Here is a 24,845-nt window from a genome sequence, read left to right on the forward strand (position 1 = left end):
GATATATACGAGAACATGCATATAAACTATATTAAACAAATGCCTTCATATTCATCAATACTGAGGAGGACAGACATCCCTGCACCCCCCCCTCCCCCCCCCCCCCCCAACCCTCCCATTTGATGCTACTTCGAAAAGTCATCTTCAAATCTTTTTTCACAATAACAAAAAGTATTGCCGTGTGTCAAGGTCGAATGAGCATCTAAATATACCGGTATATACCAGGCTTTTCAAAAGTGCATCATCATGTTAATTACTTCAATTCTTTTCATGGAGAAAGTGATCATCAAATTACCACTAAGTACGCAAGAGGCTGATGTACGAACAACCAGCACCATCCCCTCTTTCTTAAATTTCAGCTACATCCATTCCACGTACCAGTGTTAAGAATTTATCTACATCTTATTATATTGCAGTTACTGGTTTCCTTTGTCAGTTCATGAGGTTAACTTTTTTTAGCTACGACATTTACAATGAAACACATATTATTTTCCTATAATGAATAACATTATAACAAGAATTTTATTTCACTCATTATAATGGTATTCTTCCGAGGAAAGGGGAGAGGGGGAGGGGGTGATATCTAAGAAAGTACTGTACAGGAGAAGTCTTTAACGTAATTTTACTAGTACTATTTTTTTTCTAGAACTTCATTTTTCCGTTTTCAATTTGCAGTATGGACTGGCAGTCACACTGCTATATAATTCGATGCTTTAGCCTTTTTTTTTTAATAAACATATCTATCAAACCCCATTTGCATTTTTTAAAATGTATTGATATGACTTGATTTCTGGATTGTGCTTTTTTAAAGACTTCCTGTTTAATACATTACTTCCAACTTGCCTAAAGGCAGAATATTAAATTCATATATACACATGAAAAATATATAATTAAAAAAATGTGTCATGCTTTCTAGTTGGCTTACATATACTGTAAACGTGTACATATGAACCAGAATATAGACAGGATGTTTTAAACCCAGTGTGCATGAAGCTTATCAACTTGATATTGTCATGAAGAGATCGTCTACTTTTTCCCCATGGTAAGTTGTCGCTAGTCTCTTTTTCTTTTAAAAGCCTAACGTAATCATAGCCCCAAAACATCCTTTTCAATTTCATTTCAATTGTACGCTAAGTAAGTTTAAAGTCGCCTAGTATTTCTATGTACAGTGCAGCGAAGCCTTGGTGAGTATATATCTACATGTATATCATTATAGTATAAATTCTGTTCTATAATGGACAAAAATTAAACCGATCAGACAATATTTTCAATCTTCCCGTTTCCAATCATCTTTAACGATACTTGATTGTTTTGCCTTTATTAATTCCCCCTTTTGTAGCTATCCAATCTTTGTATCGTTCATCAACCTTGTTTGTGGGTGGGGTCTGACAGGTGGTGTTCTTTCCAACCTCTGTAAGAATCACAACAAGTATTTCTACAATATAATTCCTATCAATTGGACGACAAGAGGGGTGGGGGGGGTGGGGGTTGTTGTTCGTTTATTGATTTAAATTTGATGAATAACTAACTACTCATAGGAAGGAAAGAAATGAGGAAGTTGAGAAAACAGAAGAATGACATGAAATCTATTAATAGAATAAAGTAATAACCTCTCGCCTTTCGGTCAGTTAAACCACGGAATTATTTGGAGGTTTTTAAATGAGATTCAATAACCTATTTAAAGACAATCTTAAAAACAAAATCTCAAGTTCATCGCTTTCAAATGATTAATGAATTTTTTTCTTGAACCATACTGTCTTATAAGGGTCAATGTTTTAAACCCGATGAAGAGTCAACATACCGTGAAGTATCAAATAAAATAGTATATTGTGTTACAAAATTGACAGAATTACTTGTAACTTGATTCTTGTCCATTGCAAACAATTGAGTTTTTTCTGCCTAAAAGCAAGGCTGAACACTTAAATTCATTATTTAACAAGCGTAATAATATAATAAACAATGGAAATATCATCAACAATTTCATAGCACTGTAAAAAGAGCACGTCCAAAATCTATAATACAATACAGACTAGTGTGTATCCGTAATTTGAATTTTTTTTAGCAATGAGATACTAAAGTACAGTCTGAATAAAGATATGAAATTATATGGAAGAGGATTTTTAGTTAAAACTATGTACATATATGTAAACTGGTTTTACTTGTGTTTTCATTAATTTTCTTGTTTCTTAGCAGTTTGTTTTCTATTTACTTTTTTAATAGATAAAATCCCTTTTTCTCATGTTGTTAGATTTCCAGTAAATGTATTTACTGTATTGTGCACATCAGTATATCTTAATTAATTGAAATTAAATAGAGATAGATCAACAGACTTTCAGCGCATAATAAGGAAACTATTTGTCGAGGTTTATTTACTCTGTATCTATCCGCCCTTTCCTACACTCCAAGGATGAGTATACAATAATGCATTTAACAAATCATTCGAAGACAGTCCTTATTTCCGTTAACGTACTTTCCTTCAACTTGTCATTTCCGCACAATTATAATTAGTTATAATTCTTATCTCAATCTTTTTGTTTCAAATTGACCAGCTGTACCATAACTAATCGAGATTTATTTACAGATACAGTACAAATTCAGGAACATGTAACGAACAGCGATGGAAGTGAAAATAACAGTTTTGTTGTCTTTTATCCTTCTGCAACTTGTTGTTTCTGAACGATGTGGGGATGGATATTGCAAGTGTTCGAAGGCTCGAAAAGTTGCCACGTGTATGTCTAGAAGGAGGCAATTAAATTACTTTCCTTCATTGCCCACTTACGTAAAACAGCTCAGATACAGTGGCAACTATCTACCCCACCTTACCCGTGACTTAATGACTAATTTGACCATGATCAATCTTGAACAACTCTATTTAGAAGATAATGTGATGTTCAAAGTTGATCCAGATGCCTTTGAGAATTTGACAACTCTGGTTAAACTTCAAATTTCTCATGACAAGATACTCAATGTCAGTATTGTTGCACAAGTTCTCCATAATGTGAGTCGTACTGTTAAAAAGTTAGTATTAAACCACAACAAATGGAATTCGATACCGGACAACATCTTTGATGGTCTAAAAGATTCAAACATTCATTACATCGACTTGTCTTTTAACAACCTGCATTCATTCAACGGTTTGAGGATTTTTCGAAATATTCCAAATCTTAAATACTTGATTTTGGATGGAAACCCCATATTGGACAGTGATACAGATTTCCATAACATGGAACATATATTTAAATTAAGCTTACAATATACATTCATACAAAACGTTCCCACATTTTGTGATGACAATGGGGAAAGTCTTCTGCCTCGCATGCGATCTCTTAATTTGGACCATTCTTCTTTACGGTCCATCTCTCGAAACGATTTTATTTGTCTGCCCGATCTTTGGAAATTGTCACTTTCATTTACAGGCATCACCGTGATACAAAATGACACGTTTTCGAATATGCCAGTACTTCAGACTCTTATGTTACAAAATGTGGTGAGGCTCAGACGCTTAGAATATTTCGCGTTTCGCTCTGCTTCTCTTCAATCGTTCAAATTTGGGTCGTCAAAATTTAAATTTGACAACAAAGGTCGATACAATAATGATTTGTTAAAGTTTGCGCCAAACATAACAAATATTGAGCTATTCGACAATCAGATTTCTGATGGATCTACTCTGAAAACACTTTTGTGGAACTTGATTAAGTTGCAGAAGTTGAATCTCCAAGGATGTGGGATAAATTATCTTGCACGTGGAACATTCGATAGAATGCCAGATCTTCGAACAATTATCTTAAAAGGCAACAGCTTGTACGGGTGGGATCCAACCATGTTTAACAAACTTTTCAATTTAAGAGCCCTGTATTTATCAGGGAACAGTGTTGCCGTTGTTAACAGGACTTCTCTTGCGTTTATCGGCAAAATTAATCTCAAATTTATTGATTTATCAGACAATCCGTTTGCATGTTCCTGCCAACAGCTTTGGTTCCGTGACTGGTTAAAAACAGTCAAAAATATTACAGTTGCCTTTTATCCGAACAGATATGTCTGTAGATCTCCCCCTAAATGGGACAAGACTTTGGTAGCTTCATTCAATTACACCGAAGAAGATTGTCGGGAGAAAAATCCCTGGATTTTGATAGGAAGTGTTCTAGGATCGGTGGTTTTTGTGTGCATGGTTGTCGTCATCATCATATACAGACATCTTCCGACCGTCAGAAATATCATCTACTTGATTCGTTTACGCAGGAAAGGCTACGTGAGACTGGTGAACTCCGAGGAGTACATGTTTGACTGTTATGTCGTTAGCTGTGAAACTGATGAACAATGGGTGTTCCAAACTCTGTCTTCTACTTTAGAGGTTAAACATTCTTATCGTTTGTGTATACCTACAAGAGATTTTGACATCGGTGCAAGTATATCTGATCAGATTGAAGAAAAAATGAGGGAAAGTAAGAAAATCATCATTGTGATGTCAAACGATTTTGCTCATGACGAATGGTGTCAGTTTCAGCTAGAGAAAGCACAGGAGAGGATCCGAAACCAAGGAAAAGAAGCTGTTGTGTCAATCATGCTGCACGATATTGATCATAAACATATGACATCAACCATCAAGAATTTGTTACGTAAAAGTTCGTATGCTACTTGGGTGAAAGGTAAAATTGTCAGTAAGCTGTTCTGGGACATTGTTGTTGCTGCTATAGAAAAACCTTTTGGTAATCCACCAATTGCTGTTTGACGAAAGTCGGTGCCGATCACCGGGTCTCCATTCAACACAGAAGAGACTTACTGAAATTGTCACTTACACTTATTTGTTATGAAATATTTTATTACAAAAAGGACAATGGAACATTCTCAGTATTAACTGTAGCAGTATTGTTGTGAAAATGAAATTCATTTTTGTAGAGTATCTTATTGCATAATAATTAATTCATGAGTACTCTGAAAAATAAAAAAAAATAACCAAAACATATTCAAATCATTATCTGTCTTAATACCTATCCATTCCAGAACCTCCTTGATCTTGATTGAAAAGTATAGGTAATCCATTGGATAAATACGTGGTCGATAAATAAATACGTACGATAAATATAAAAAATCGTACAATAAATAAATCATAAGTACGATAAGTATAAATTGTACTTTAAAATACATCACTGTGCAATACTGCCTGCATTGCAAAATTATGTTATCAACGTTGTAACTAATAACGTAGAAAGTTATTGGGAAAGTATTTTAAACACTGTTTTATTCACGAGATGTACTACAGTAAAATATTGATAATTGACTTTGAGAAGGTTAGTGGTCAAAACATTACCAATCATATCTAACTTAAATTTTTAATATGATGTTTTTGGTCAGAAACAATTATTTATATGAGGAAAAATCCACATATTTAAGGTTTAAAGTTGAACATTTCGTCTAAGTAGATTATCATAGCGTTAAAATGGTCACGACCGTCAAGTACTCTTAAGGAATGAACTCATTAAGTTTATAATTAGTTACAAATGATACTATAATGTATTTATACTTTACTGAAGAGTTGACGCCCAAGCAACTTTTATCTGTAAGTAAGGAAGTATCTTGTTCGCTAAATTTTCTCTGTAGTACGTCATTACTTCAAAACATGCAAAGGATACAGACAAACATTGTGGTTTTTTTTATTTACTTCTTCTGTTGTATTTATGTTTTTGTTTCAGATTCCTCTTTCTGATCCCCAAAATTTCTTGTCTTCTCTTTTTTCGACCAAGTCTAACTGGTAATTGTCCCCCAAACCTCTCGTATTTCATCCATATTTTATCAGTCTCGTTTTTTATAGTTATATTTTTTATCCATGGCCTTTGCTGTTTTACTTTTTTCCCCTCGGTTATAATTTGTCTATCTTCGCTGGAGGACTGGACGTTACTTTGCTTAAATTCTTTATTGCCTACTTCTCCTACCTACTCTTGGACTCTTAAACACTTTAAGTAGACTTTTTCGGTTAACCGCCGAACGATGAAAATATCGGATAGTATAAACTAATATTCGGTTACTCAGATGAGAATACATTTTACATGGTAAGTTTTAGAAAATATCTATAATTAGCGTTAAATGCATACACATTTTCTCTATTTTAATTACCGTTGGACAGGTTTCTTGGTTTACAGATTTTCACAGTTTGTATAATTGTTTCAGTGAGTGAAGCTTTGATTACCAGGGTATTAAAGACCTGAGTAAGGCTGAATTAAAATTATACCTCATTTAGATCTTTACTAGTGAGAGTAACTTTTTTAGTAAGTATTGAAATATTTTAAAAGAGCAGCGGATTCAAGTTTTTATGTAGATTTTGTGTGTTTTTTAATTTGTAATTGTAAATAAAGTTAATAAACAGTACATTATTGTTGAATGTGTTGAAGAAATATATATATATATATATATATATATAAACGCTATTTGCAGAGAAATAGGATCATAAATTTGTGTCCAAAAAACTTTTGCCATTTAATTGCATCATTAAGTAAAAAAAAAAATGAAATCAAACGAGTCAAAATCTTAATCATATACATTACATTTTTACAGACAAATCCAAATTTTGTCATTTATTTGCCCAAGTTCTTTTTACTTCTTTCTTGTAGGGACCTTTGAACAGGGTTTAAAGTGTATTTAAAGTCATCATCAGACGTGTTGATTGCATTCGTTCATAACGTTTACAAGTACTTCCCTGCCAACCATCCTTAGTATTAGGCTGCCATCACTTAGTGGCAAGGAAATTACATGTATTATCTCATCATCTTTAGGGTGGTATGGGGCAGCACCATATCCTATCAAAATAAATAATAATATCATGTATAATTTTATTAATATTTTCTTTCCCAAAATATTACTAAACAGCGCAGTGCAATGGGTTAGAGCTGTAAGTCATGAGTTCAAATCAGAAGAGGGCTTTTATAATTTACTTTAGTACTCGAAATTTTTTAAACACACATTCTTGGACAAATATTGTAAAAATTGAATATTCTAAACCGATGTAAGTATTTGGATTATAATGTACTTTTATCCATATCTGTATCGACTGGTGTCCCATACCAACTTAAATAACCCTTGTGAACACACTTTTCATTCGTCCTTGAAATGCCGTTTTTCCAATTGACATGACACCAAATGGGGAAAGTTTACAGCATTAATTCAAATTTAGAGATATGTTTCATATTTTATAATTGATGTAAGGAGCTTGAGTTAGTATTTATCATTTAGAATGTGTTAGCACAATTATAAACGAGGGCATTTTTTATGACTTAAAACAGTCTTATTGCGAAAGTTACTTGTGCCTATGAGAAAGAGAGAGAGAGAGAGAGAGAGAGAGAGAGAGAGACGGACGGACGGACGGACGGACGGACGGACAGACAGATGAGTTGGCATTTTATATTAAATTTATTGATTAATTACTGTTTATAGATAAAGCTTTACATGGATCAAAAAATAAAACTAAAATTTGACTTGTTATAAGCGTCATCATGTCAGCTTAGCAGTTCTCACTAGCATGTTCAAAAAGAAAAAGAAGAAAATAAATTTTAATCCGTCATTTTTAAATATTTAAAACATTGGGAAACCAATGATAGTTGGTAACGATAGTGATTCATGATAGTTTAAAATGGTATATCTTACAAAAGATGCCCAGTTAAAAGGTCTACCAAATGGCATACAAAAGAACGATATACATGAATGTACATGGAATAGATGGATACATAAATATATCAAAATTGTTGTCAATTGATATTTGATCTACCAAAAAATGAAAAACATTGAACCTATGGTTCATTCTATCCCATTGGAGAAGTGATTCAAAACATTTTGCTTAAGAAACGTTGAATCCCCTCTTATTTACACATCAAATTGGAGAAAGGTTCGTTGAATATACTTAGTATTATGACGATGAGTAATCCCTATCTGATTTACATATGATTTAATATTTATTACATTAATAAAATACTAGCACTTTTGTTTGATCGAAACTTCGTTAGAAACCTGTATCAATAGTTTTAGCCGATTTTTCTTCTTCTCTTCTAGTTTTGTATAATCAATTGTACGTGAATTTCCGAAATCAACACTTGCAAGCTGTAACCTTTCAATCGTTAGCAAACAAAATATAACTACATAAAAATAAAAATGAGACATACACTGTAACAATGCTTGAAATATACACAATACACCCATATTAATTCATGAAACATATTAATAAATGTTTTCTTACGAGCTCGTATGCATGCCTTACTGTGAACAATTTTGAATTTACTGACTGTTCAATGAATTATGTTTATACTGTCTCGCTTACTTTGCCATTCAAATTCTTAACGGGGAGAAGATTTAGACAACAAACAACAAATGTACAATGTACAATACAATGCTTACAACAGTGTCACATCGCACACGCCAACATGGAGCAGATAATACACCAATGGGGTGCCACATTGATGTGCAGACTACTATAATATAAAAAATAAAACAACCATAGTTATAATGATAAAATAATTTATTTATGAATCAATCATACAACGTAAATCGTTCCGTCCAGTCTATACATTTTAAGCGATTAACTTGATATAATATTTTCCGTATTTCGCTTTCCATACCGCTTTCCGCTCTGTTATCTGTTCCATGTTTTATCAACACCCATATTTGCCATAGTCGCATATACATACATATTTGCTGTCGACATGTCAACTTTTTTGTCCACGGCTGCGTCCCTTTGCATCAAGCCTACTAAGACTCCACTTGCACTCTACATATACTGGCCCAAACACCTAATGGTAGCCAGTATTCAACGAATCTTGTTGCATGCTGCAGCATATCATAAATCATCAACTGTTCTATTCTTTTCAAATTTCAACTTTGAATTTGTGTCTAGTTTATTTGATTCGTCAGATAAAGACCATTCATTTAAATTTGTTCCTGTTATTGCTGTTTTCCTACGCGACGCTCCAAATACCAAACAAATAATCAGTTGCCAACCTTTTATGTAAAATAAGAATTATTTAGGCGTTTCCCACTAATGACAAGTTGGTTTTTCCTTAACGACCATGACATCTGAAACTAAAGGAGCATTTATTCGATATACTGATTTATTCATTTTCTTAGAAGTTCAAAACGTATTTCAATGTTAATGTCTATAAGGTTTTTAGTGTACCTCATTTTAGGTAAGTGTTTACTTTTGTATATAGATGAAATTCCTTTTCAAAAAAAATTAAGAAATCTTTGTGTTATGTTTTTAGTGTGGTGAAATCCATTGGTGGGGAATGCATACAGAGAAGTCTAACTTTACGAACATAAAATAGTCTTACTGGTCCATCTATCGGGAAAATAGCTCAAAGTAATGCTTATCGCAATAGAAATTTTGACAATATTTTTGCCTTTTTTTTTGGACAGTTGGATTAGTCTATTGAACTTGACATACAAAGTATTTAAGCATCTTCTTAACGGAAAGTATTTTTTTCAGGTAATACCGGTAATGCAAGTGTTTTCCGATACAGGGTTAAATGCAAAGAAAATCATTTTAAATAAAATACTAAGAAACTATATTTCAAAATTAGGTAAAATTTAAATTTAAAGAATGATAACAATTGATAAGTTAAAATAAAAAACGAAGCAATTTTCAAAACATTTTAGAGAAACAGTAATGATTTTTCCTTAAGATTGGCACATATCAAACTTTTATAATTACATCTTTTAATAATTATAAGTTTATTTTCATTTGTTGTAAGGTGAAGCAGCTTCCTCACACAAAGTCTCTTTATTTGCATTTTGTTCTTAAAGAACTACATTTAAAAGGAGGACCATGTGCCGTAACGGTCACCTGAGTATATAACATCCATGGGACAGATCATCTAGATGAAAAATTAAACGCTTTATAAGAATACAGTCGTGTGTGCTCTAACCCTAAAAAAAGAAAACTTAACAGAATTAGATATTTTATAATGTGTATTTAACAACAAGACAGAGGGATAATATGATAACCCATAGTACACTTTTTAATTATTCGTCAAAGTGGTTGCATTCCGTGAATTATTGGTCGATAAAGTCTTGTGCATTTACAACCAGTGCTGTATAATTTCAAAACTCCGTGAGAGTAACCCTTGTGCATCTTAACCTTACAGACATTTTGCCTGATATACTCCTATATGAGACGAGAAAGGTCACATGACATAACTAAACGATGCACGTATTTGCAGATTTGTGCAAGAGTGCGGGGAAATTGAGAGAACATGGCGGAAGAGACATAACAACAAATTTATCTACAGAATTGAATGTTATAAAAATACTCATGACGTTGGCAAATTCTTTATTCCATCATCACTTTCCTTATGAAAAAATACATGTTAACAACACCAATAAACATATTGATCACCATTTTTCACACCTGATCAGACCAAAAAAAGAATTGAAAGACAATTCGTCACAAGGGCCCATTGACTCAAAACCTGTCTTTTTTATGTCTTTGTCTTCTTCCTTCTTTAATCTCATAATACGTTGGCCACTGCCAGCATGCACAATTTTTATCTAACACGTGACAGCTTGTGATGATGAATATTTCAAACTGAGGCGTTAATCTTACAGTCCGGACCAAATTGTAAAATATATACAGTATATGAAAATTATACTCAATACTTTTTTGTGTTTGATGTTGTAAATAATACAATTTGCAGAATTTTTTGACATATATAGGTTGTTGGAAAAAAACCACGAACATTCTTTTCTTTTAAAACATTCACTAAATACGACATAAGAGCTCTGATAAGAATTACTTCATGAACAAATCATTCTGAGGATTATATTACAATAGTTTCCGCCAAAGTGCTAAAGTTCAGCTTATTACTTCCGCGTCAATGACGAGTTATACATGAAGTATATTTTCATTAAAACCATATAACAATTTAATTTTACAGAGACGGGACAGTATCGGTGCTATGAGATATAGAGCAATGAACGTAAAAAGAACATTTTTGTGGTGCCTTTTTCTCGTTGGACTTGTTGTGTCTGAACGATGTGGAGACGGTCATTGCAAGTGTAAAAGAGCCGAAAAAGTTGCCACATGTATGTCCAAAAAAAGACAGCTGAACTACTTTCCTACTCTGCCATCTTACGTTCAACAGCTCAAGTACAGCGGCAACTATCTTCCAAACCTTACTCGAGACTCTCTCATCAATATGACCAGGCTAAATCTCACAGGACTCAATCTAGACAATAATATGATGAAAAATGTTGATCCAAACGCTTTCGAAGATTTGATATATCTCGTTAAACTTCAAATTTCCCACGACAAGATACTTAATGGAAATATTCTTGCCAGTGCTCTTCATAATGTGAGTCGTTCCGTCGAAAAGTTAGTTTTGCAGCACAACAAATGGGATTGGATACCTGACAACGTGTTTGATGGTCTAAATGGCTCAAATGTTTACTATATCGATCTCTCTTTTAACAACTTGCGTTCATTCAACGGTACACGGCTTCTGCTAAAAATTCCTAGACTGAAATACTTGATTTTAGATGAAAATCCCTTATCGCATAGTGATATCGATTTTCATAACATGGAATATATGTTTAAAATAAGCTTACAAAATACATATATCCAAAAAGTTCCCACGTTTTGTGACGGCGATGGAGAAAGTTTTTTGCCTCGTTTGCGATCTCTCTATTTGGATCGCTCTTCAATGAAATCCGTTTCTAGAGAAGATTTTCCCGGTAGATGTCTGCCATTTCTTTGGAAGTTGTCTCTCTCATTCTCAGACATCAGCAGTATTCATAACGACACATTTGCTGGTTTGCCAGTGCTGAAGTATCTTTTGTTACAAAATATGGTCAAACTAAGACTCCTGGATTATTTTGCTTTTCATTCTGCATCTCTTGAACTATTGAATCTTGGATCTTCAAAGTTTAAATTTGTTTACAAAGGTCGATACAATAATGATTTGTTTAAGTTTACGCCAAACATGAACAATCTTTCTCTTTTCGACAATCAAATCACGGATGGTTCTACTTTGAAAACGCTTTTATGGCACCTGGTCAGACTGCAAAAGTTAAATCTTCAGAGCTGTGATTTAAATTATCTTGCACGTGGAACATTTGATAGAATGCTAGATCTTCGAATTATCATTTTAAAAGGTAATAGCTTGTACGGATGGGATCCCGACATGTTTAGCAAACTTTCAAATCTGAACACACTGTACCTGTCTGGAAACAATATTGCCGTTGTGAACAGAACCTCCCTTGAGTTCATAGCTAAAATAAATCTTGAATATATTGACTTAGCAAACAATCCTTTAGCATGTTCCTGCCAACAGCTGTGGTTCCGTGACTGGCTAAAGGAAAGCAAAAACATAACAGTTCCTCACTATCCTAGCAGATATGTCTGTAGATCTCCCCCAGAATGGGACAAAAAAATGTTAGCTTCATTCAATTACACCGAAGAAGATTGCCGGGAGAAAAATCCTTGGATTTTGATAGGAAGTGTTCTAGGATCGGTTGTTTTTGTGTGCATGGTTGTCGTCATCGTGATATACACACATCTTCCGACCGTCAGAAATATCATCTACTTGATTCGTTTACGCAGGAAAGGCTACGTGAGACTGGTGAACTCCGAGGAGTACATGTTTGACTGTTATGTCGTTAGCTGTGAAACTGATGAACATTGGGTTTTCCAGACTTTGTATTCTACATTAGAAGACGAGTATGCTTTCCACCTGTGCATACCTTCAAGAGATTTTGATGTCGGTGAGAGCAAAGCTGATCAAATTGAAGAAAAGATGAAGGAAAGTAAGAAAATCATCATTGTGATGTCTAACGATTTTGCTCAGGACGAATGGTGTCAGTTTCAGCTAGAGAAAGCACAGGAGCGGATCCGAAATCAAGGAAAAGAAGCAGTGGTCCTCATCATGCTTCGTGACATTGATCACAAACACATGACGTCAACCATCAAGAATCTGTTACGTAAAAGTTCGTATGCAACATGGGTGAAAGGTAAAATCGCTACCAAGCTGTTCTGGGACATTGTTGTAGCTGCTATAGAAAAGCCTTTCGGAAACCCTCCTGTTGCTATTTGATGAAAATGATAACGATTGTGTTCCTTTCGACAAAATACTGAGTACTATCGCAAGTTGTCATTAACGCGTATGAGATGTTGAAAAACATTGTAATAACAATGATTGTAGATAGCAATTGTATGTTTTGTAGCTTAAAAAAAACAGTATTTATAAAAATATTTCCATTGCATGTAATTGTATTATTGTATATATTAAAATGTTTAGATGTCTGTATGCTAGATTATGTACTCCTTTTGTAGTTTTGTAGTCATATATAACTCGAAATCGTATGTTATTCCAACCATCCGAGACTTGTTAGGACAAAAGTGTTTGATATACTCAAATATTCAATAAAAGATTTTAGAATAAAACCAGCAATATCTACAATCCAACATTTACCCCCCAAAAAATTAGTAATTTGTAAGAATGCCGGAGTCGCAATTTACTGGATAACGCTTGCAGACGTACAATGGACGATCAACACGCAATCGTTGACTATCCACCGAGAAAGTGTTCATGATTGGAGTAAAAGAGCAAAAATCTAGTAACAACTGTGCAATAATAAACGTCAACACTTTTATTAACAGGCTTCATCGTATTAGTTAACGAACAATTAACAGGTCAAACGAATGTACATCGCATGGAAAACTGACAAAACGTAGACTACTTGGTTGTGTTCACAGGTCTCAGAAAAAAGATTAAGGTCAACTTATCCTTTCCACGATAGGTAGATGTCTGTGAATAGGGTTCCTTGGGAATAAAATGTTGAATCATACCAGTCAAACACAGGGAAAGAACTCATGCATGTGTGGATCTGAAAAGAGGGGTTGGGGGATTAGGGAGCAATTTTCTAGATCCACGCATATAACCTAAAACAGACATCTCTATCCAGTGTTGCTGTATCGATTTTTAAACAGGCGTTATTGCATAGATTTTCCCACAAGAAAAATAGTCCCGGACTAGATTCCCCACCCTCGGAAATATAGGCCCCGATGTATATTTAACATTTAACCATGATTCACTATATATAGAAAAAAAAACGGGTCCAATTTTTTCTACGTATGAAATAAATTAGCAGCTCCAGCATAGAATTTCTCACGAAATGACATATGCCCCTATCTCCTCTCACTTGTTTAGCTATAAATCAAGTTGTTCCGGCTCTCATACTAGAGTTCCTTTAATACAATTTCCTCTTATCCAATGTTGTTCGTTTTCAATTCATTTCAGAAATAATATTTAATTCAACTTAGTCAACTAATTACGAACTAGCTTCAATTTTTGTCAACTTCTTATGAAATTCTAACGGTATTGAATATACTGAAAACCTTTTTCGAATCTTCTATCAATATACATTGTATGCACTTCAATTGATTCAGCGTGGAAACCCTTCCACTTTTACATTGATCTGCAATTATAATAAACATTCGCTTAATTTTGTAAATACATTGTATCATAAAATTAATGAGCAAACTCGTGTATTTTAAAACAAAATTTGAGAGCACATCCTTGTCTCTTGTTTTTGAAAATAATTTCAATACATTACTTTACGGAAATAACAACAGAATCACTATTTGATTCTATTATGCTATCATAAAATGGCTTGGTTGTTAAAATGACATTACGGTACATGATCCCAAGTTTATTCACACCTGTGTGTCCCTGATTTCTGGTAAATGCATTAAAAATATTTTATGCAAGTTAGATCGCCATTAAGCAAAATTACTGTGTGATTACAATTCATATATATTTTGTATTTGCATTAGAATCCCCCCCCCCCCCCCTCCAAAAATGAGTTACCTTTGAATTTACAGTATTCTGTAAATAAAAACACTCTGTAACATGCTTGAACAGACATAAATTAGCCAATAATTGTGTATATTTACATTCTACTGTGTTTTTCCATTACATTCTGTGATCTTCAAATGCCTCTAAATGCAACAAGTAGTCAAAGGTCAAATTGACGGTTTTTATTATGACGTCACAAACGCTGAACGCTACAAACTGCAACGTCACAAGCGAAAATCAAAGTTCACGCTTATGGCTGTTACTGTGGCTCTTCCATTAATATTAACTTACCCTTAGAATAAGATAGGAATTTTAAGGCATGAATCACATTTGCAGACAAGGCAAGAAGTTAAAAAAATGTAAATATAAGCATTAAATCTTGATTTTTTGAAGTATACACTCTCATAACTGCCGCGGTGTGTGCATACAAATTTTCATAACACGCTAACGCGCGTTACTCAATTTGTATGCACACACAGCGGCAGTTATGAGAGTGTATACTTCAAAAAATCATGATTCAATGCTATAATATTTACATTCTACTGTGTTTTTCCATTAAATTCTGTGATCTTCAAATGTCTCTAAGTGCAACAAGTAGTCAAAGGTCAAATTGACGAGTTTTATTATGATGTCACAAACGTTGAACGCTGTAAACTGCAACGTCACAAGCGAAAATCAAATTTCACGCTTGTGGCTGTCACAGTGGCTCTTCTATTAATTTAAGGAATGAATTCAATATTTATTTGTTTTATACGATATAAAATGGTTTGGGGCAGTTTACGCTTTATAAACCGCTTCAAAAGCGTAAACTGTTTCAAACCATTTTATATCGTATAAAACTAATAAATATTGAATTCATTGCTTATAATTTAATTTTTTTACTCTTCATTGTAGATAAAAACGGTCATTTGACCTTTAAAATGACGTACATTTGTACAAAATTCAAACGTAACGTCAGGCGTATTGATACGTTTTTGACGTTAGTCTTACTATGACGTAGGCAACATTCTTTATACGATATAAAATAATTTTTTTAGCCAATCAGAAAGCGCGTTACAACCAGAATTAAATTATATTAACTTACCCTTAGGATAAGATAGGAATTTTAAGGTATGAATCACATTTGCAGACAAGGGAAGAAGTTAAAAAATGTAAATATAAGCATTAAATCATGATTTTTTTGAAGTATACACTCTCATAACTGCAGCGGTGTGTGCATACAAATTTTCTTACGCGCTATTAAACGCGCGTTACTCAATTTGTATGCACACACCGCTGCAGTTATGAGAGTGTATACTTCAAAAAATCATGATTCAATGCTATATTAAATTTAGAAAACGGGTGATGAAAAAGAAGCTACTCCTGCCATCACTCTGGATAACGTAATTAAACAGACAATAAGTATGTAATTAACAAGAGCTTGATCCGGAAAAATGCCTTTGGTTTTTTTTTAATACTAGGTGACAAAATTATAAAGTTAACATAGTGTAGATGTTGTACAAACAGTTTTTCTTTTTTATTACAGTCTATTCATAATCACATATTGATGGAAACCTTTTACAAATTTTCAAATTGTCCTTTATTCATTTGGTAGGTGGCCACTGATCTATCTTTTTCTTCATACCTTCTAAATGACCTGCTGGTCGGAAAGCTGAAAAATAAATTTAATAATTTTCAAATCAGTCAGATTTAGAAACAGAATTATTTTTTTTTAAAGGACATAAAAAAAACAACTGGAGGATAGATAGTAGATACATGTATAGTGGGTTTTTTAATGAATATGTACACTTCCTCTGAATTTTGTAATTCTGGATTAGGACATCCTTAAAAAATTGTTTGTTTGGAATTGCCGCCTGGGGGTTTCCAGACCCAGGAGGGAGGGGGGATTTTTTTTTTTTAACTTGAAGTTTAACTAATTAAAAATTGGTTAAAATAAAAATTTCAAATAACAGTGGAAATTTAAATTAAATTTTTCTTCAAAAAAATGTTCTACGTGTATATTTTTTGCTAATAAAATTTTATCAGTGGGGTATTTCAATGAGGCAGGAGGCAATTCAAAACAAACAATAATTTTATATTGGCCTTAGACGATATTTTTTTATATTGATTTTTTGTTTTAATAATGTTTAATTCTCCTTTTAATCATTTATTGTTAATTATCAGCGGGTGCAATATTTTATCAATAATCTGTCTTGTCTTTTCCATACAATGTAAATCAAATCTCTTATATAACCTGTAACATAGTCATTTCTTAAATAAGTATGGAAGAAGATATTTGGATGTAACATGAATGTGGGACACTTTCCACAATGATTACAGCTCATTTGTATATTTAAAAAAAGCTGATGTATGCATGAAACTGGTCATTCCATGGTTATTACGTTCCGCAATTATGCTTATAATATACCAGGATAAATAAATAATTATCAGACAGCTGAACAATGAGTTGAACCAGGAAATTGAAGATATAATAATGACAGTGTGTTAATCAACAAAGAATTATCTATGTACATGTATGGATGTATAAAGATAATTCACAGTTGCTTATGGAGGCAGACTCATGTCACTGAACATGTAGGAAGGGTTAGAATCATCATAAAGTCTATCACATAACAGAATAATATTCCTTAAATATAACTCTCAGACCATTATCACATGTACAATGTAGGTACATGTAGATGCATTCCATTGAATGGTTAACTTAAGTTGAACAGAAATGTCACTAGTCAGATCTGCCTAGATACCAGGTATTTCATATTCATAGCCCTTAGAGGCTGAGGCATAGGCTATTAATATATATACACACAATTTATTATAGCTTCAAAATAATTTAATTGAAAGTTTCTTCTGCATTTATTTTCAGAATTTTCATTTTTCAAGAGGTTTATAAAGTAAAAAAAAAAATAGCCATGAGTATCAAACCCTGTGAAGAACATGTAACTGTTAGTTAACCACCCATTATTTCAATTCTAAAATTACTAGTAATCTTTAAATCATCTTAAAGGATGATTTTAATTGTTTGTTATATGCATTTAATCTCAGTTTGATAAAAATAATTTAGATAAAATGACTGTAAATAAAAAAAATTCCAATTAGTAAAGGGCAAAAAAATGATAACATGTGGTATTTTTAAAAAATATATTATGTACTTAGTACCTGTACCATCATTCAATTCATTATGAGCAGGAAGCATTTAAAATCAGGCAAACTGTGAAATTCTAGCTGCAGTCAAAGCAAACAACTCAACTGTGATTTTTTTTTTTTGCATTCCAAGTGCTATTGCTGCTTCAAATCCTGCAACACTATTGCTTTCTATTGCTTTAAACTTCAAACTAATTTAGATTTTCATGGAATCAATTTCCTGTTGGATGAATTCTACTTGAAACTGAAGGATGCAAATAGTTACTAATACGTTAATACTTTTCAATTAGTCCATTTTCCATTTGTTTATCGTATATAAAATGGATACTCAAGAAGGCAAAAGGGTAAAATGGCAAAAGGCAAAAAAGTAACTGAATTATCTAACACAAATTTTTATAAAGTCTTTAATTGAATCTAGATTTACAAAATCCTCCAGAGAATTCAAAAGTTGACAAGTTGGAATGAACGCCATCATGTTCTTTAAATACTAGCAGTAAATTCTTTGTAACAGTTGTTTCCAGTTCCTTACAGCAAATTATTATCTCAATATCAAATCATATATTGTTCATGCCATCAAGACACAGGAAAAAAAAAGTAAGTTCCATGTAGATAAGCATGCATGAATGATTTTACAGTGCACTTTAGAGGCTCAAACATTAACCATCTTAAAGATGAAGGTGTTATAAACATAATAAGATAGATGTGCTTTGTTTTCTTTTTGATTAGGCTAAAACAAATGAATGTATCAGTTAATTATGGGCAACACCACATTAGGTCAAATGCTGCCTCACTGATTAAGGTGGCTCACTACACCTTGAAATATTTTCTCAAATCAGCAGAAAATTACTTGATTGTGATAGATATCATAATGAATAAGAAGTATAAGAAGTCAAACAGGCCAAAAAAAATGAGCAATTTTGGATGAAAAATTACATTTTCAAAAATTTAATTCAGTAAACATAACAAAAGCTCCAGGCGGATTTGATTTTGTGATCTGGGGTTCAAAAGCCCATTACTTTGACCACTGAGCTATGACAATATACAACCCAATCGAACGATATAAACAGTTTAACAAAACATTTAAATCGCCATCTCATGGCGTAGTATCTTAAAAATAATTAGTCTAAGTGTAGTGAGGTAACTTAATTTTATTGTCATATTGAAAAGAGGAATAACTAAAGTTTCAATTTGCATGAAGCTAAAAATAAGAAACTTAGTTCTTCCCCTTTGCAAAGATTGCAATAAAAACAAAAAATAAAATACCTGCCTGTTGCATTATATATTTGAAATGTTTACAGGCCTGAGAAGCAACAAATAAGTAAATGTTTTTATGGCCTTAAATAACCATGATAATCCGCATGCATAAAAACATGCTAATAGCAAATTCTGTGTAAGCTAATTTTAGAATATGGTGATACATGTTAAAACTTACTTTTATGAATAGGATGGGGATAGCCTTTCATCTCCAGGTAATTATGGGCTTTTCTGAACTATAAAAAAAAATCTAAAATATATTATCTGAATAGATACCAATAAGCCTATGAAAATATGTGCATCAGAAAATATTCAAAAGAGCATGGTCATGACTTGAGATCACAATTTTCAAATTTCATTTGTGTATAATTCTAAACTTGTGCATTTCTATTGGTTGGCGACTGTCAGAATTAAGACAAATAATAAACAAATTATAGAGCAGCTAAGAATTCATTTTTATGTAAATCCAGTCTATAGTAGAATTTTCTTGATCATTAAATAATGACAGTAAATAGTCATTGTGATACAAGATATTTTGTGAGATTTTGCTTAGTTGTATTCATTTAGAGGGCTGGGTGGTCGTGACCATTTTTAGGCTATATTTACCTCTATATGTAGAAGAGCTCTGCATAAAAATATAGGAAATGCTCAAATTTTTAAACTATACTCTGTCCCAAGGTATCCTTGACTCACATTTTGCATAATTACTTGATATTTATAAATACCTCAGGGTTCAAATAATGTTCACTCAGAAGTATGAAAAATTTCAAGATTTTTCCTTTGAAACGCCCCCTCTAGCTTATCAGGTTTCAATACATGGCTAAAAAATGTGATGTCTATGGGAATTTTGTACTGTAACAAACCTGGATGATAACAGAAAAAATGTGCGAGGTATTCCGAGTGACTTCTGAATGGAGGAAAGATGTCAATATAAGTGACAACATTCCCCGTTATAAATCTCTTTAAGAAATCTGTTTTCATTCCTGTGAGTTTTTCCTAGTGAAAAATGATAATTTGTGAATGAAATTATCTTGAAAATTTTCCCTGTTATCTATTTCAATTGCACTTCTTTCACAGGTATGTGTATTATTATTCAAAATCATCAAAAAATGCTGCATAAATATCCTGGCACAGACTACAAAATATTTTAAAATTGGTTTGTTTTTTCTTTACTAAATGTTAGTCAATGGGCTAAAATAGTTTTAATATGTCAAAGTTTAAAGCAGATTTGATGGTTAATTTGTTGACCATCCAGTCTCCTCAATAACTTAAAAATAGAAAATAATTATCTAAATTAAATCTAAATTTTTTAAATGTTATCAAAGATTAAAACATGACATGAACCTTGGTCATATAAGAAAAAGCCTTGTTAATGTATCTTACTTGTAACTTGTATTTTGACATTCAAGTTGTGAAGTTTAAAATCTCAAAATACGGTTTCCTGGACATTAAAAATACAATAATGAAATTTTCATTTTTTAGCACAATCAAAACCATTCCCCTTCAACTACATTATCTAGAAAAATATATAATTGCCATCAACTGATCAATCTTTGCGGCAATGCATAGGAGAATAATCATGACCAGGCTATGCTCAGGTCACAGTCGTTAAATCGGGTTGGTTGGACATCTGTCATTTTAACAATTAAACATTTTATCTACAGCAATATAAGTTATAACAGTAAATTAATTATTTTTATGGTGGCGGGCACACAAATTTAAAATTGGGATATAATTAGAATTTTCTTTTGACTTTCATATAACAGGGCAAGTACAATCACTAGATTTAGCTACGTAGCTTGATTTACCTACATAGTTTTATTTATCTACCTCAAGTAAGTTTATTTAGCTACTCAATCATATTTTTGTCTTAATTGGGCATTTGTACTAAAAGTCACACTCAGGTGCAGCAATAATTTTCAAGTACACTTTGAACTTATCTGATAATAATTCATTTAAAAAAATCACTCTTAAAAATGTTGCTCTTTTAGCGCAAATGCAGTAAAGGATCGATTTAAAAGTTTTGAGGATATGTATAACTGTGTATGTGTTACCAAACAGCTACCTCATGAATGGAATAACAAAAGAGAAGAGCTCTGAATAATGATAATCAATTGATTGATAATAATTCAGCACATTGGCACAAGTAATCACACTTATCCATAACTCATCACACACAAGGTTTCATACAGTTACTCAAACAATAGAAATGGATGTTTTCCTTAAAACTGTCCAAAAGCAGCAATGTTTTAACTATTATTGCTCTACTACACAATACAAATATGGTTTGTCCGTGTCTGTTTTACATAGAAAGCAAAATTGCATAATGATAGCTAAATAAACCTACTTGAGGTAGGTAAATTAAGCTATGTAGGTAATTCAAGCTACGTATCTAAACCTAGTTATTGCACTGGACCTGTATAACTTTTCAGTCGTGCAAATTCGGATTATATAAATAATTTAAGAGAAAACAAGTCATTCTTACATGATATATGGGGTGCACACCTAAAAAAAATACACCGGAAGCGGCAAATGCCACACCAAACGAATAGTAACCATACTTTAAAGAGTTAAAACTCATTTTTTCACATTTCAAGGACTCTTCTAACAGGAAATTGGTATGGTAAAGTTAATAGTTAAAATATATTCAGGATACTTGGCATGGATCTGAAAATTCCGATTTAAAAAAAAAATATGGGGGGGGGGGTAATTTTTCTTATACTATTAGGCTCTGCAGGATTATCCGATACCATTATATCTTAAGAATACTTCTGAACTTGTAAAAAAATAAATGATAAGTTCAATTGCATCTGCAGGCTTTGAGGTATATGTCATTGACCCCAATATTGATTAAAAAATCAGAGAGTTGCCACCTTTCATCTCTACATGAATAATCGAATTTGGAATTGCATATCATTTTATAGTTTATATGCATTTGATTTTATCATGCATGCACGAGAAAAGGATCTATTGCAATAACAAAAGAATTGACCTATACATTTCTAGCCCGGGAAGATGGATTTCCCAAGAGAAAAAAAAAACACTTTTGAATATCAAAGTTTTTTGGGGTTTCTTGTTATTTTCTATCGTACATATTCCTAAATTTTTCGAATTTGCATTTTGACCCTACCCTTGCTCTTACAATTTTTTCATTAATCTTCAAAGTCGCTAAAACAGCACCTTTTCGGTAAAATGGTATATTTTCTGCACGGTTTTTGGCCTAGAAATCCCGCAGGACAGGCCTGCCCTTAAAACACAGGGGCCAAGCCCGTTTTAACATTAATTTCAATGTAACCATAAATAAAGAGAATAATGACGTATATCTCCGCTATTTTAAGACCCATCAACTTGAAATTCGGCATGAGTGTATCTTAGACAATATTTTTCTGAAAATTACACGCATATTGCAAGTGTTGTAAAAAATAATTGATTTATTAGGCTTTTGAAGCGAGCTGGTAGTTTTTTATCTGGGTCAGAGTTCGACCCCTTTCTTAATTTATGGTTACATTGAAATTAATGTTAAAACGGGCTTGGCCCCTGTGCCTTAAAACAATCTTAGATATTTTCATTGGTTTTGTTCAAATGAATAAATTAAGATAAAAATTTCTTAGGGGCATCCCGGTCCTAGGGTCGAATTTTGCAACCAAAAAAAGACAACATTTTCGGAAACTGATTTCTATCATATTGGTCTATATTTACTACTAACATAGTAATTAATTAAGTCCTGGATAGCTCAGCAGGTTAAACCACTGGCTATGTCACACGTGATATTTTTTGTGCCCTGGTTCGATTCCATCTGCAGGCATACTTTTTCTCTTTTTTTTAATTATATGGAATTTATAAATATGATAAACACCGTTTCATTTTTATGCAGAATTGAGCATCTGTATATTATATAATGGCTATGCACATTTGCTCTTTGAATCAAAGATATCGATTGAAAAAGTATATACTTGACTACTTAAAAAGCAATTTAATCAACTGGAACCATACCTATAGTGTAAGCAGCTTTGTTTGAGGACAACAGAGAATCATTCACACTATATGTTACTGAAGACAGGTGTCACGTACGTAAAAAAAAATCATGCCGAGCAGAAACTGTTGCGTTTTGCCTTTCTATAGGAAATGGTACAATTTTGGGAGAAGTACTGCAAAGAAGATGCAGTTCGTTCTTTACAAAGAACGTGTTGATTGGTGACATTTTAAGCCAAAACCATAGAGAAAAAAATGGGGTGGATCAGTTAGAGTTTTCCGTCCCCTTGCCATTCCGGTGTAACGAAGAATATTGACGCAGTTAATTTTATGCATATGCGTAGTCATAGTTCGTTTTAAAAAGTGCATTTTATCTCTATTATTTTTCAATTCTGTTATTTACCTGTAAATTAGAAACACAGGCAGCTGGCGTTATATGTTTTCTCGTGATTACAAACAGATACCATCTGCAGTAAAAATGTAATTAAAAAAAGTAGTCTTGCATCTACAGGGATGGTGGATCGAATCATGTTAATGGTATATAAAAAAAGATGCAAAAGGTTGAAAATATCAAGATTCCCAAGCATACAATCAACAGAGAAACATTTGTTAAATTATGGTTTTTATAAGGACTAGATTGGAATATGATGATGTTGTTTGGGGCAACTGTAATAAGGAAAATTCCAAACTGTACAACTTGAAGCAAACAATAATAGTAACAGGGATGAGAGTTATTTTTTTCTAAAATCATTCTATATAATTATAGGAAACTTGGTTTGGAAACCTTACAATCTCAAAGGGATAAACATATCAAACTTATTATATTCTATAAGATAATGAATAGTTTAGCACCACAATTTATGATATAGATTTAAATCAACCATATATTTTCAACTAAACCTGAAACTAATCTTATTTTGAAAGACATTTTTTTTCTTTTATCGTCTACCACTAGGTCGGACTACTTTATTCTGTCTACATGTAAATTATGGAATTATCTTAATGCAACAATGAAAAATTCATCAACTTTATCCATCTTTAAGTCAAAATTTGAAAACAAAATATACCAAAAGGTTACAAACACTTCAATTTTGGCAATAGGAAAGAGCATTTTATGTCATTTACGGAATAAAGCTAGTAATCTAAATGCTTAATTCTGAATTTGAAGGATTAAATGTGAGTTTTTTTTCCTCAGATGTCCAAGATGCACTCAACAAAGTGACGAGCTTAAAAAAAACACAACTTAATGACATTATTATTAGTGTACCTTTACATATTAACTATAAACTTTGTGGTATATATATATATATATAGTTCTGGTTTTTTTTAATAATGTGAAAAAATTGTAAAATTGTTTCCTATGTTTATAGAGCTCAGTTGAATGTACAGCCTCGTAAAAATTCTTCTATTCATCTTCAAACATCATTCTTCCTATTATATATATCTGTTGGAAAAACTAAGGCGACGTGAATTATTTTTCACAAAGAGTCAAAGGGTTTGCGACCTTTGAACTTTAAGTCTCAGTCGAAAACAGGATTTTAAAACTGGGGTCAACAGACTAATAGTGTCCCAAGTAATTATTGCTTCCATTACCCTTTGATGATTTTTAATCAAAATAAACATATACCTTAACCTATCAAAAATCGATAA

At 32.5% G+C, this 24,845-nt stretch overlaps 2 protein-coding genes and 1 long non-coding RNA gene across 3 annotated transcripts; 2 read left to right on the forward strand and 1 right to left on the reverse strand.

Annotated features, from left to right (window-relative positions):
• Nucleotides 1-1,124: 1,124 nt before the first annotated feature.
• Nucleotides 1,125-4,963, forward strand: LOC128157256 (toll-like receptor 13). Its single transcript, XM_052819714.1, has 2 exons — nt 1,125-1,184; nt 2,582-4,963. The coding sequence occupies exon 2, from the start codon at nt 2,618-2,620 to the stop codon at nt 4,727-4,729; it is 2,112 nt and encodes a 703-aa protein (XP_052675674.1). The 5' UTR covers nt 1,125-1,184; nt 2,582-2,617; the 3' UTR covers nt 4,730-4,963.
• A 5,678-nt stretch (nt 4,964-10,641) lies between these two features.
• On the forward strand, nt 10,642-13,414 carry LOC128157357 (toll-like receptor 13). Its single transcript, XM_052819858.1, has one exon. The coding sequence runs from the start codon at nt 10,932-10,934 to the stop codon at nt 13,062-13,064; it is 2,133 nt and encodes a 710-aa protein (XP_052675818.1). The 5' UTR covers nt 10,642-10,931; the 3' UTR covers nt 13,065-13,414.
• Nucleotides 13,415-16,316: 2,902 nt separating this feature from the next.
• LOC128157472 (uncharacterized) lies at nt 16,317-21,868 on the reverse strand. The gene is made up of 3 exons (XR_008239824.1): nt 21,709-21,868; nt 19,402-19,459; nt 16,317-16,479 (listed from the first exon to the last, which is right to left on the reverse strand). It is a non-coding gene; the product is annotated as an uncharacterized LOC128157472 (long non-coding RNA).
• Nucleotides 21,869-24,845: the final 2,977 nt, after the last annotated feature.

This window comes from Crassostrea angulata, chromosome 7, assembly GCF_025612915.1.
Source record: "Crassostrea angulata isolate pt1a10 chromosome 7, ASM2561291v2, whole genome shotgun sequence".
Lineage (NCBI taxonomy): Eukaryota > Metazoa > Mollusca > Bivalvia > Ostreida > Ostreidae > Magallana > Magallana angulata.